This window comes from Lontra canadensis, unplaced genomic scaffold, assembly GCF_010015895.1.
Source record: "Lontra canadensis isolate GAN:19392208 unplaced genomic scaffold, GSC_riverotter_1.0 scaffold39, whole genome shotgun sequence".
Lineage (NCBI taxonomy): Eukaryota > Metazoa > Chordata > Mammalia > Carnivora > Mustelidae > Lontra > Lontra canadensis.
Window position 1 is genome coordinate 6,849,098 of NW_022631033.1, and position 13,680 is coordinate 6,862,777.

The 13,680-nt window shown below is 44.2% G+C and overlaps 2 protein-coding genes across 2 annotated transcripts; both read left to right on the forward strand.

The window, feature by feature from the left end:
* The first annotated feature begins 417 nt into the window (after positions 1 to 417).
* Positions 418 to 4,231, forward strand: DEFB107B (defensin beta 107B). Its single transcript, XM_032869994.1, has 2 exons — positions 418 to 487; positions 3,799 to 4,231. The coding sequence occupies exons 1-2, from the start codon at positions 418 to 420 to the stop codon at positions 3,939 to 3,941; spliced, it is 213 nt and encodes a 70-aa protein (XP_032725885.1). The 3' UTR covers positions 3,942 to 4,231.
* Positions 4,232 to 11,428: 7,197 nt separating this feature from the next.
* LOC116874935 (ubiquitin carboxyl-terminal hydrolase 17-like protein 6) lies at positions 11,429 to 13,003 on the forward strand. The gene has a single exon (XM_032869987.1). It carries the CDS (start codon positions 11,429 to 11,431, stop codon positions 13,001 to 13,003), a length of 1,575 nt encoding a protein of 524 aa, XP_032725878.1.
* Positions 13,004 to 13,680: the final 677 nt, after the last annotated feature.

Consider the following 13,680-nt stretch of genomic DNA (forward strand, 5'->3'; position numbering starts at 1 on the left):
AATTTTTGAAAAGCCATTATACCAGGCACCCATTAACAACTGCCAAGTGAGTCTTATAAGAGACCAGGTTGAACATATCATCTTAGAGAAGAAGAGGAATGAGAGTTATAGACCTTCTGGAAGTGGAGGTACCCAAAATGGGGCTTCAGAGAAAAACAGACATGGAGGCAGAGACATAAAATAGAGGAATACAATCAGGAGAACAAGTTGTCTGCCCTACTCCCCCATAAACATCATTGGGATAATATCTGATCCAGCAACCCACACATTACTCAGTGGAGGATGAACAATAGCTTCTTCGTAATGAACACTAAACCCCAAGTTGACTTCCAGCCCTTTCAGAGCCGTAGAACTTGTTTTAATCAACTTCCCTTTATAAAAGTGCTGGATTCCAGCAACTGTACCCTTTCTCCACTGATGTCTGGAGCCATGAGAATCTTTTCCTTAATTTCTGCTGCTCTCATTCTCCTTGTTCACATTTTCTCAGGTAAGAGAGAAATCCTAATAGATGTAAGGATGACAATTTGTCTTTTGAGAAGAAAGCTCAGGTTTTAGAAAAGTGCATGACTCATCCCTGTGTTCTAAAGTGGTCCCAGGACAGGGCAGTTACTGGAAATCTTTTCTTGAGCTGAGACCCAAAACAATGGGACCACACGGAGCCAGATTAGCTCCACCCAGAAGAGTATCTGGTTAATTTCCCTAAATGTTTTACCCGGGGTTTAGACTTCTCTTTACATTCAGATCTCTTTCCTTCTGTATTCTTCAACACAGCTTCAGCATATGCCAAATGATTGCTCTAAAATGAGAGAACATTTCAGAGGCAAATTCCAAACACACTTGTTAACTTAGAGAATTATAGCTTTTGTAGCCTGAATGAGACTAAACTCATGATAAGAGGTTCTTGGTCTATTTTTGTATGTCTTACTAGTTGGTTCAAATCTCCTAATCTTTGATTATTCAGAATTTCTTTCTAGTTCTTCCATACTTATGAAAAATTTTATCATTTAAACAACTAGAGACTTGGTTAGTTTGCTTTTCGATCTTTGAGAGCTTTGAAATGGTCTCTTTTTGCTCAGTACAGCCAAGACTTTATCCGTAAGAAAATTTTTAAAAAGATTTATTTATTTATTTTAGAGAGAAAGAGCTGGGGGAGGGGGAGAAGGACAGAGAAAGAGAATCTCAAGCAGACTCCCCAAAGACCCCAGAGCCCAATGTGGGGCTTCATCCTGTGAACCTGAGATCATGACCTGAACCAAAATCTAGAGTCAGATATCCAACCAATGGAGACACCCAGGTGTCCCCCTAAGAAACTTTTATATTCATCCCTTCTCAACTATGCTTCATTCTTTCTGTTATGAAGCTGTTTCTAATGGGGGTTCCCCATGTATCATGAAGCACTTTACTTCTTCATGGTTCCTGGATTTCTACACTTATTTCTATACAATCAGGCTTCAGTAGGCCTACCAAGCCAACAGATATGAAGTGTGTGCCTACCACTTAATGAGAAATTGTTTGGGCATGATAGCAAAAGTAGGTAAAGTGGAAGGTCAAAAATATAATCAGAGTATGGTCTTCACCCTTAATTTGCTTGAAGTTTATGATTTTATTATTTCTGTATTGGTTAAAAAGATAGGTTGCCCAGAATAGTAAATAGCATTTGATACATTTCAAATGTGTATGTAAGTGAATGGAAAAGATGGGAAGATGCACAGAACAGTTCCCATAAACACCATAAAAGATGCAGACTATAAAGAGAAGCCATAGAGATAGAAGCTTGGTTCCAGCTGTGGGATCAGGCGGGGCTTTCTGAGAGGTGGCATTCTATTGCACTTTTGAAAGCAGACATAAAAACATGTCTTTGTGTTTCAAAGGCTCATTTATCAAATCAGTTTCTTAGCTTCTGCCCCAGTCTCTTTTCTCGGAGGTCAGACAATGGATTCTGGTGGAGAAACACATTTTAAGCCGTCTTCTCCATCCCCATTTGTCAGGTCTCTGATTCACTAAGGACTCCTGTTCCCAAACTTACTCAGGCACATTTGAATCCTAATAATAAGCACAGTGTGGGCTCGGATAAGGACCACCATGATCACAACAACCACAGAAAATCTCAGAGCTGGAAGTGAGTTTAATGATCAATACAAGAGGTAATGAACACTACTATTATGCCAAAACATGTGAGGTTGGGTCTCAGTTGCCATCCTTTTAAGTTCTGTCAACTCTTGTGCTTCAATTTCCTTCCTATAAATGGTAATAATAATAGGATCATTTGAAAGATGAAGACACTTGTTGCATTAATTAGAGTAAAGGCAAACTTATTTTAACAAAGACACTTAAAAAGAGAGTAAATGAAAAAAAAATTTATTTTTCTCTTATGGAAAAGTCCAAAGACAAGTAAGTTGACTATTGTGGGTAGAAAGAAGGTCCTTCTCCATCAAGTCATGTTGAGACTAGGGAGGAAGGTTAACTTTGCATCCTAAACATGTGACTGTTTTATCTGATTCTAAAGATGCTCTAACAGAAAGGGCTGAAAAGTAAGTAAAGGGCATGATTAAAAAGATTGCATAGAAGTAGCTGCATCATTCCATTCCTGTTCCATTCATCCAAACTTATCCATGGGGCCGTGCAGAGACACCGGACCAGGGACTGGCACATTTTGCTGAGTCTCCATGTGTTATCCATTATCTGAAAAGAAAACTACTGATTGGGCAAATTTTAACAATCCCTCTGTTTAGGTAAACTGCTTAAACAAAGCCAGGCACATCCTCTGTGCCCTGAGAAACTTCGCTATTACTATCGTTTGCCTGTCCTTGTTTTTTTTTATCATCATTCTCATTCTTGTTATCTGCCCCAATATTTAAACACCTTATAGGTATTCCACATCAATCGATTGCCCAGTTGCCTGATGAAGTTCAGTGACCTGTTACAATATCCCAAGTTCAACTTTGGGCTATTAAAAAATTCCCCTTACTTTGAGCAGAAATCTAAGGTTATGTGATTCCTTTCCATTGGTCTGAGTCTTAACCGGGGCATGAACAAGATCAGTGTCTCTTCAGCACGGCAGTATCTCAGGTATATGACAACCATATATATTCTCCCCAACCCCAGAGTTGTACTTTCCGAGAATAATTTCTTTTTGAGAGTAATAATTTCCTTTTGAGAACTGATTCCCTTTTTTTTCTATTATTTGTCCTGAGAACATGTATCACCAAAAACTTTTTTCAATCATTCTTCTCAAAATAATTTTGATCTCTTCAGCTTAGTCTTTGTTCTGAAGGAAAATTTGTTGCCTATCCCAGTGATATGTCTACAAAGTGGACCAGTACCACATTTCTTTTATCTTCGCACTTAAAATTGTGAAACTCAACAACCACATAGCAGTGCATGTAGGCTATCATTGACTTGTCTACCGTGTCAACAGTATTGTCTTTACCTTTTGTTACATATCTGAGACTATTAATTTGGAGATGTGAAAGAATCACAAATTGGAAAGGACTGTTTATTGGAATTAGAAAGTATAATGCCTCCCTCCCAGGAAGAAGTTCTCTACTTCTAGATACTCTAGAAATGACTGTGGTAGAAGAAATTGAATACCAAGTAGGGACACTGAATCAGTTGTGCAGAGAATCTGAGCTCCCACATCACTATTCAGGTGGCATGTGCTTTTTCTGATCTCTAGGTGTGTACTCTGTGTCTGCAGGAGATTTGGTAATGAGGAGCTGTGAATTTGGCCTGGGTGATGTTGTGTTGCTTTCTGGTCACCAGTGATTGGGTAACTGAAGCCCTGCTTTCTTCACTTAGCCCACGGAGGAATATACAGACAGATACAGTGTAAGAAAAGGGATGGGCGCTGTGAAGTCGAGTGTCTCTCCTTCGAAGTTAAGATTGGGGGCTGTCGAGCTGAATTGACACCATTTTGCTGCAAGAAAAAGGGGAACAAGTAAAAGCCAAGCAGCAGCTACAAAAAGTAAGAGGCAAAGGTCCTCTGGCTGTGAGCTCCATGCAGCAAACCTGTCTGGATTTTCTCTCTTGACCTCCAAACTTGACATTATTTGAATGAAGCTGTCAGTCCAGCTTCTGACGCTGCAGAGAAATATCTTCTCTAATCCAGGAGATCCCCAAGGAAACAAACTGTGTGGGGTTTACCTTGGCTATCCCCACTTGCTGGCATAGTGAGTGAGCAAATGAACAGATAAAACAGGTACAATGGAAAGGTGGGACTGTGCTTGAAAGAGGTTCTAAAGTCCTGGCTTCAGACAGAAGTGTGACCCTGGGCCTTTGCTGTTCAGACTCTGGTGTCTGTGATAAGAGGATTTTCAACCACATAGTAAATGGCCCACATGCTGGACACGAATCGTCGCTGCCTTAGCCATACTGTCAGCATGGACTTCTCCAGCTCCTTCACAGACAATTAGAATGGCCCCCACTCCCTGTCCAATCCCGGACATCAAGTGCCACAATGAAACTGGCCTGTGTCAAAGTTTAAGGTGGCCCAAGATTGAGAGCATCTTCATTCTGGCCACTTGCAATGAGAATGTGTCATTCATGGACAGTTCAAACACAAGGTCCCTAGAGATAAGTTTAACTCCACACCTTCATTACAGAGAAGGAGATATAGGCCCAAGAAGATCTCACTGTTGCTGGCTTAGTCGCAGCCGTATTCAGACTTCTGGTTTTGGGGTCTTAGGTTGTTAGCATGTCCACAGAATGGTGCGCTGGCCAAGGGCAGAAGTCTGAAGATGGAACGCTTCTTAGCAGCTCCAGTAAACAGTTGGGTGGAGGAAGAAGTGGAAACCAGCTGCAGAAAAATTGCATACTTTCCAAAATCCCTCCCGTGACCTTGCAATCCTTGCTTTTCAGGGCCGATGGTAAGGACACACAGGTTTGCCTCTGCCCTAACTTGCCAAAATTCAGAGGCCCAGGTTTGAGGTAGAGCAAGATATACTTCACAGGCCATTTTCATCTTCGATTTACAGCACACCCTTCCAGAACAGAAGAAACACAGCCCCTTTGGTCTGCTCTGGAGAATTTCATCACCTATTCAGTTAAGCCCACTTCCTGTAGAGATGTAAATAAGAGAGAACAAAATAAAACACAATTTCCTAGGATAAGACAATTTGTAAAAGCCTGTAAGATAAGAAATAAAAATGTGTTTCAAAAAATGTTCTGGTGCTATTATTTATCTTTATGGTTAATGGGCCAAATTTTTTATTCTGAAAACCATATAAGAATGAAGCGAGCAGATGATGCTCGCCGTTGCAAGGGACTCAGGTCCTAGGCTTTCCCAAGAAGTTTCTTACCCACAGTCTCAGATAAAATAACTGCCTTTGAGAATTTAAATGTACTTAGGTCTCTTCCCCTGTTTTTCCTCCCTTTATTCTTCCCTTCTTTTCTTTTTTTTTTTTTTTATTTTTTTGCCAAATGAACTGGGGTATGTATAATGTATCTCTCTTTTCTTCTCAACTTACAGAAACATCATCCTTTGCCACCTTTTTGCTGCTGGAATTTCTCTTTACAAGGAAACCAGTGACCTCTTAGGCATGTCTTGGTCACCATTCCTTCTTTCTAAATACCCAGTATAATTTCTGTTGACCTACATGGGTCCTGTCTGATAAAAATCTAACACTGTATTTCCAACTTTAACCTCTTGCTAAAGTTTTATAAGGCATTGGTCTTCCTAACTGGACTTCTGATAGGCACCTAAAAGTGACTTGTGTTTATTGCAATTTATTCCTTTCTTTACAAAACTGACCTTCATTTACTATTCTAGATCTTAGTAAATATTGCCCCCCTTTACTTAGACACTCAAGTTAATAATGGCTTGCTCAGGCTTACTCTTCCTCAGAAATCACACAATTCCCTCATTGCATAAATCCATATAGATTACTCCCTAGTATGTGCAAATTGTGCTATAACTTTTCTTCCCTTCTTTCTCCTCACTAACATCGTTCTCATTTACCTAGAATTGGGGGTTGGGCTTTGCTACACATTTCATACACACACACACACACACACACACACCATGTGTGTTGTTCAACCCTAAAAACGAAGCAGAAGTGTCACACTCAGATTTACAGATGTTCTTAGAACATTAAAATTAGAAGTGGGCTTAAAAATAATTTAAGTCAGGTCACCTGGGTGACTCAGTTGGTTAAGCATCTGCCTTCGGCTCAGGTCATGATCCCAGGGTCCTGGGAGGAAACTCTGCATCGGACTCTTGCTCATCGGGGAGTCTGCTTCTCCCTCTGCCCCTTACTCCACTCTTATGCTCTCTCTCTCTCTCTCAAATAAATAAAATCTTAAAAAAATAATATAAGTCAATGTTTCCAGAACCAAATTGATTCTAGTCACCTAGAATATTTTTGAAAGTCAGTGGTCTGTCTCCTACTCTAACACTTTCATATTGGGAACACTTCATTAAGAATCTGAATTTTTAAAACCACGTTTCCAACCAAATCTCCTCCATAGTGCTGTTTGGCCGCTACAGATCATTGACCAGAGCATCTGAGATTCAAATGTGACAAGGTTCTGTGTCCCAAAGTTCCAGCTGGAAGACAGGATGGAGCTTCAGAACTCAAATCCAGAAGTCCTGCCTTTAGGATCTGTGGTATTTCACTGTCCTGCACTTTTTGAAAAGAAGATACTGAGGGGAACTGAACAAATGGCTCACCTCCTTGCTCAACTCAGGGAGCAGAGGCTCAGACTTTAAAGACTGATTGATTTAAGAGAGAGAGCACGAGAGAGAGCATGTATGAGTTGGGAGGAAGGAGAGAGAGGGAAGGAAGAGCGGACTCCCTGACGAGCAGTGAGCCTGACAGGGGGCTCCATCCCAGGACCCCAGGATCGTGACCTGAGCTGAAGGCAGATGCTAAACCCACTGAGTCATCCAGGTGCTCTAGAAGCTCAGACTCTAGCAGGAAGACAGATATATGTCCAGCCAGCTAACATAAAATGTGGCAGGTTCCACAGCCTGATGGGAGGCCTGTGGGAGCTCAGAACAAGACGACTGAGTATAACTAAGTCTGGAACAAGTTCATAGACAAAATACTTTGTCCCTGTTCAGACCAGGTGCTTTGTCAACCTAGTCTAAATCACTTTAACTGAACAGAAAGATTGTTGTTCCATTCCATTATCAATATGTAGATAGCTTATGTTCCCATTTGACGATTCTTTCCACTCAAAACTGCCCACTTCCAGGAGCCTCCAAAATAACAAGGACTCTCTGTCCTCCCTTGAAGACCATTCTGGTCTCATGGGATACCTCTGTCCCTAGATACCCTCAAGGAAGTATTGAAATATCCTCTTTATGCAAACAGAGCCATCCCGCTGGTCCTGGTGAGCTGCAGACTGAAATGAAGCCATTTTCCACCTGTCTGTATGGACACTTCACCCATGAGAACCACTGTCATCTTCCTTTGTCATTCTATTCTTTTCAAACCAAGTCTCCCCGGGTAACAAAACAAATTTATTTAAGACTTGGTCAGTTTGAGAATCTGAGCTCTTGAGAGAATCGTACACACAGGACAAAATCCCCACTGCCGACACAGTGAGAAGGGGCTGCGTGGGAAAATCAAAGTTTGAGAGAACCGTAATGTCCTGATCCCTGAATGATGGCTCCCCAGTGTGTGCCCCACATCCTACGACTGGTAAAGACAGACTTAGATACAGTGCAGTCAGAGTCTTTCCAGGTGTCTAGAGCCGCTTGTTTCTTCACTGGCACTGAACAGGATCTGAGTAACAGAAACGGGGGGCATTTTTCTCATAATTTTTTGTCTCCAAACCCCCTCTGCTTATGTTTTCCAAGAGTCAGTGACCCTCAGATAATGGCACAATAGAGCCATAATAAGGTTCTCGAAACCAGGAAGAGGGAGGTGATAAGGTCCTACTTGTAAGGGTAACTGAGTCCAAGTGAACTAGCTCCATATAGCTGATCTTTGTGGCTTGACTCTGTCTGTATGGCTTTATGCCACCCTTGGCTCTCCCTCTCTGTTCCCTTTTAACCCTGGTCTCCTCAGATGGATTCGTCCTGAGATCCCAGCTGACTCCAGAATCAAACACGCCCTTCTCCACTCAGGATAGAAACAGGGACTAGCGATCTTAACCATCCTGCCCAGACATGCCCAACCACAGCCTGCACCAGACTCCCCACATTTGACCAAGGAAACGACTGGAAGTGTTAAAGAGAACAGCAGTCTCTAAAACTCCTGGCCAAGTATGTTCAAGGAGGCATAAGCAGTATTATTACACTTGAAGCAGGATATTTATTCATTTGTCTTGAGGAACAAGAGCCTTAGGGTTTGCTGAAATGCGGTAAGTAGACATAGAGGTAACAACAGTGTCATATTATCAATGGCAGTAAGTCAAAATGGGCGGGAGAAGAATGCTGAAGGTGGTGCTGGTGTTTCTGAGTACCACACATTGCAGACAGATGACAGTCCCTAGAAATGTTTAAAGACCCCTCCTTACTCAGCCGTCGGAAAGGATGATTATCCACCATTTGCATCAACGTGGATGGAACTGGAGGGGATCAGGCTGAGTGAAATAAGTCAAGCAGAGAGAGTCAATTATCATATGGTTTCATGCCTATGTGGAACATAAGGAATAGCGCGGAGGACCACAAGGGAAGGGAGGAAAAGCTGGGAAGAAATCAGGGACGGAGACAAACCATGAGAGACTCTGGACTCCAGGAAACAAAGTGAGGTTTTCAGAGGGGAGGGTGGTGGGGGCATGGAGTAAATGGGTGATGGGCATTAAGGAGGGCACGTGTTAGGATGAGCACTGGGTCTTTCACACAAATAATGAATTGTTGAACACTACGACAAAAACTTATGATGTACTATATGCTGGCTAACTGAACATCATAAAAGAAGATGAAGTTCCCTCCTTGTTCCAAAACAAGGTTGGTATTGCTCTGGAAGGCACAGGATGGCGATGGCCCACCTACTCCAACAACTTGAGCACTCTCCTGGTCCTCCCAAAAGCAGTGTAAGGCTCCCATGCTGGCCTTTGTCACTCCCTGCTGGTCTTGTGGACAAACTCACACTCCAACAGCCCAGAGCTTCCACATGCAGATTTGGCTACCTTACCCCCAGGGATCTGAGGGAAAAGGTGGCAGAAGGGCAATGGGATGCTAAGGCTAAGAAAATACTTGGGGTTTAGTGGGAGTTCCAGGCATGGTTTGTGGATACCAGATGTGGGTCTGGCTCCCGTCTTCTTTGCATGGCACTTGGGCTGGCCAACACCTGAAATCTGATGGGTACGGTGTGGCTGGCTACCCCAGACCACGTCCATGCCTTAGGGCTCCACTGCTGGGAAGTGCACGCAAGTTCCCTAGTTCACACATGACCTGACCTCATTGGCTCGGCTTTCTAGATCACAGGCTGCCTGTTTTGGCCTTATGGGATAGTTTTCTCAGTGAAAACCTAGGGCTCAGAGTCTGAGATACCAAGGAAGATGGTCCTGGTACCTTGTCATTTGACAAGGAATTTGAGGACTCTGTACCTGAATCTCCCACCTCCTTAGGTTTGTAGTAGTCATACTGACAGTCCTAATAGTTTTAATAGCATTCAAGTTGTTGTGATCATCCTCTGATCATTACATTGCTGTTGATTATTACTTTGATTGTTATGTTTCTTAAAATGGATTGTTCACAGGTGGTTGTTACAAACCATTGAGTACAGTTCCCATTCATCAGGGGTGTCTGGTTTTTGGAGACCATTTCTGATGGTTCGGAAAGACCTTCACACACTGAGGCTACAGTTCTCCTGCCCCACTGCTTGATCTCCTCTCATGTTCCTCTTGACATGTTCATGTCCCCTTCCTGGGGCACGTACACACCCATGCTGGCAGGGAAGCCATGTGGATAATGTCCCCAGGTTGGCTGAGCCTGGAAACACATACACGTTCTCTGCAGATATCAGACCCATATCCTATACAGCTGGAAGAACCAGGCAGGCCTCCTTGGCTCACTAGAGCTAGGACAATCTTTCTAATGCCACTTGGGTACCCTGGAACGGCTCTTGCCATCCTAAAATCCTGGAAAACATATTACCGGGTTCCTGAGCACCCTCAAAATTCTCTCTTAGCTCAGAGCTCAAGGTCCAGATGTACTAAAATTAGAGTCACAGGGAGGGTATCCTAGGTCCCAGGACCTTCTGTGAATATTCATTGTCCCCTTAGGGCCCTAGGAAATGCCTGGGCTGCAGCTGCAGGGCATGGAGATGCAGACCTGCCAGCCTGAGCGCCTGCATAATGTCAAGTCTCCTTGGGAGCCTAGGAAAAGCTTCTATTGACCAGCGTCGCCCCCTGCTGATTGGGGAAGGCCATGCAAGAATCCCTCTTCCGACCTCCCCTGTAGATTGAAAAGCCAGGTGTGTGGACTTCCTCAGGTGGGTGTGGACCACACAGCAGAAAGTCATCCAGGAGGTGTTTGCCACTGTCTTGTAGGGAGCTGAATGGATGCTTCTAGATGCTTTCACAATATCCATTTCAAACTGTGTATGTGTGTGTGCAAATGTATCTATGTCTGTTAGTGTGTGTGTATCTGTATGAATGCTGATGTAAATCCAGAAAGAGAAGGTTGGATACCAAGATTCCTTCAGGCTGAGCTATATTTATTGATTTTCCTGTGGCTTTATCCCTTATGTAATTCCCAGAGGTAAAGCATAATAGTTCGTAAGATGAACACTGAATATTTGATAGGTACTCATATAGGGATGGAGCTTAAGGAAAAAAAAATAGTGTTTTCCAAAGAAGCATGAGGCCAGCCACAGGATCTATCGTTACAATTTCTGGGCCACATCTAGACAGACTAACACATTTATAAAGGTCTCCATGATCCCTGAATGCGTGAATCATATTAGAGAGTGTGATGGAATTTAGAGGCAAAGCATCTGCCAGTAAACATTCTAAAAACAGGATGATTCTACATACATTCCGGCTGGTGGGGAGGACTGTCTTCCTGTGCGATCCCTGAGCTCCTTTGGGAAAATGATGCTCCCTATCTTAGAAAACTAATGTCTCACACTTCTCAGCTCACTTGATATTACTGGGAAAGCAAAGTATGTATTCATAAAGGGTTTCCCCTGAACTTGGAAACTCTCAAGAAAATCTTCCCAGAAGGCTGTGATGGAAGGTAGGCAGGTTGAGAAAGGGCTGAAACGTGTGTCTGTCCTTTGCGGGAGGGAGGGGAAGGAGGTGGGCTGGCCTGACTCATTTCTCTGCCTAAGGAGAGTGACCACACCCTAAATCCCTTATTCCAGCCAAGTGATTGGATAATCTTGTACCTAATCTAATCATGTGGGTGGAGAGAGACTTAAAAGGCTGAGGAGAGGGCCATACCTGTCATTTGGAGAGTGGCTCAGTGAGAGAAGCATCCCTCTGCAACCAGAGGCTCCACGTGGGGGATCTCGTGAACACTGTTGCTGGGGACATGGAGGCTGCTGCTCTCCACCGCCAAGAGGACTCTCAGTTCGAGGTCTTTCCAAAACTCAAATCATGCTGGTCAAATGTAGGTGGTGCTGAAGTCCAGGGGGGACCCCTTCTGCCTGAGAAGCCATCACCATCATCTCACAGACTCTGCTACCTGACTAATGGTTTGGCTCCCACAAAGAAACTCGTCAGTTGGAAGGGACCTTCTGTGGTTGGGGCTGGGCTTCAGAACCTGGGGAACACCTGCTATGTGAATGCGGTCCTACAGTGTCTCACATACACACCGCCCCTTGCCAGCTCTATGTTGTTCCAGCAGCACAAGAAAACCTGTGGGAAGCGGACATTCTGCATGCTGTGTGCTCTGCAAACTCACGTGACACGGGCCCTTGGCCATCCTGGAGATGTGATCCGTCCCTTGCCAGCACTGTTCGCTGCCTTCCACACACACAAGCAGGAAGACGCCCATGAGTTTCTGATGTTCACTCTGGGCGCAATGCAGCAAGCATGCTTGCCTGAGGACAAGTCTTCAGACCATCAGTCTGAGGACACCACCCTTATCCGTCAAATCTTTGGGGGGTACTGGAGCTCTCAAATCCAGTGTCTCCACTGCCAAGGCTTCTCAAGCACTTTGGACCCTTACCTGGACATTAGCCTGGACATCGTGGCTGCTCAGACTGTGAGCCAAGCTTTGGAGCAGTTGGTGAAACCCGAAAAGTTGGAAGGTGAAAATGCCCATCATTGCAGTACTTGTCTAGGAAAGGTGCCTGCTTCCAAGACGCTGACTTTGCACACTCCCTCGAAGGTCCTTATCCTGGTGTTGAAACGATTCTCACATTTCACAGGCAGCAAAACGGTTAAGGAAGTACAGTATCCTGAGTGCCTTGACATGCAACCCTACCTGTGTGAGCAGAGGGCAGGACCGCTGGTTTACGTCCTCTATGCCGTGCTGGTGCATGCTGGGTGGCGTTGTCACAGCAGACATTGCTTCTGTTTCATAAAAGCTGGAAATGGCCAGTGGCATAAAATGGATGATGCTAAGGTCACGGCCTGTGATGTGACTTGCGCACTGAGCCAACATGCCTATGTCCTCTTCTACATCCAGAAGACTGACCTGGAAAGAGAACTGGTGAGGGAGTCACTAGGGGAGGAAGCCACGTCCCCTAAGGCTGACCCCACAGGCTCGGTTGGGTTCCGAAGGGAGCCGGAAACAGACTCCAGCATCAAAGCTCCTGAATTAGAGGATCATGTGGAAGAGACACCAGTGCCACAAATCACATTAGACCAGTGGAGAGTCCTCCAAGAGCACAGCCGACCTAAGGCTGAATTCAATGTCAGGAAAGTAGAATTTGCTCTTCCCAAGCATGCAGTCATAACTCACCAGTCCAAATACGAGATGATAAAGAATGATCCTGAACAAAACATCAACCCGCTCAACACTTTAGCCAAGAACATTGCTCATCAGAGGGCAGAGGATGTGGGCAAAGTCCCTTGTCTGGCAGGGAGAGCCAGGGCTACTAAAAAGAAGAGCAGGAAGGGGCGGAGGTGTAGGGAAGCGTTCCAGGGGTCTCACTACTAACTTGAATGCATATGCCCCCCCACACACATATACACACACTCATTCACTCAGTCACCTGCCTTGAACACAGTCCTGTACAGAAAGTATGCTGTGTGATGGAGGTGTGTGTGTTCTGCACATGTGGAGAGACCATATCTGGGTGTATTCATGGGATATGGCATTCAGCTTGAATGGGAGGATACTGAGCGTTAAGCCTAGCTTGTTATGAGGATATCCTTGGAGAGGTTTGGGTTTATTACTCCGTCTAGTTGAACCCTCTGCTCCATCGGCCTTGGGGAGACACGGGAGCACCTCGAAGCCTGAATTGTGAGCAGTCAGGGATGACGGTGGAGAAAGTGCTGAGGGCCTGGAATTGGTGTGACCATGATTGTCTGTCATGGCCCCATCATCCCATTGCTTATTTTCTTTTTATATTGAGAGAATATATGCCCAAACATTTGCATGGGTAAAGGCTAGGTAGATATGTGTGTGGAAATATATGAAATGTGCCACGCAACCCTAGTACATCTACACAAAGAAATGACAAATGACCATGAAATGGATGACTATAGCTACACATGGCAGCAGACAGACTTCAGGAAGTTATTGGTGTTACAAGGTAATGAGCAGAATGGAAACAATAATTGATTAATGTGCAGAGACTTTAGATGCGCAAAATATATACTGTGAAAAGTCAA

What these genes read in the sequence shown, in the direction of transcription:
- LOC116874935 (XM_032869987.1), top strand. Translation starts at nt 11,429, where the DNA reads ATGGAGGCTGCTGCTCTCCACCGCCAAGAGGACTCTCAGTTCGAGGTC.
- DEFB107B (XM_032869994.1), top strand. Translation starts at nt 418, where the DNA reads ATGTCTGGAGCCATGAGAATCTTTTCCTTAATTTCTGCTGCTCTCATT. An exon ending in CCTTGTTCACATTTTCTCAG is followed by an intron (nt 488 to 3,798) that starts GTAAGAGAGAAA and finishes TTCTTCACTTAG; the next exon opens with CCCACGGAGGAATATACAGA.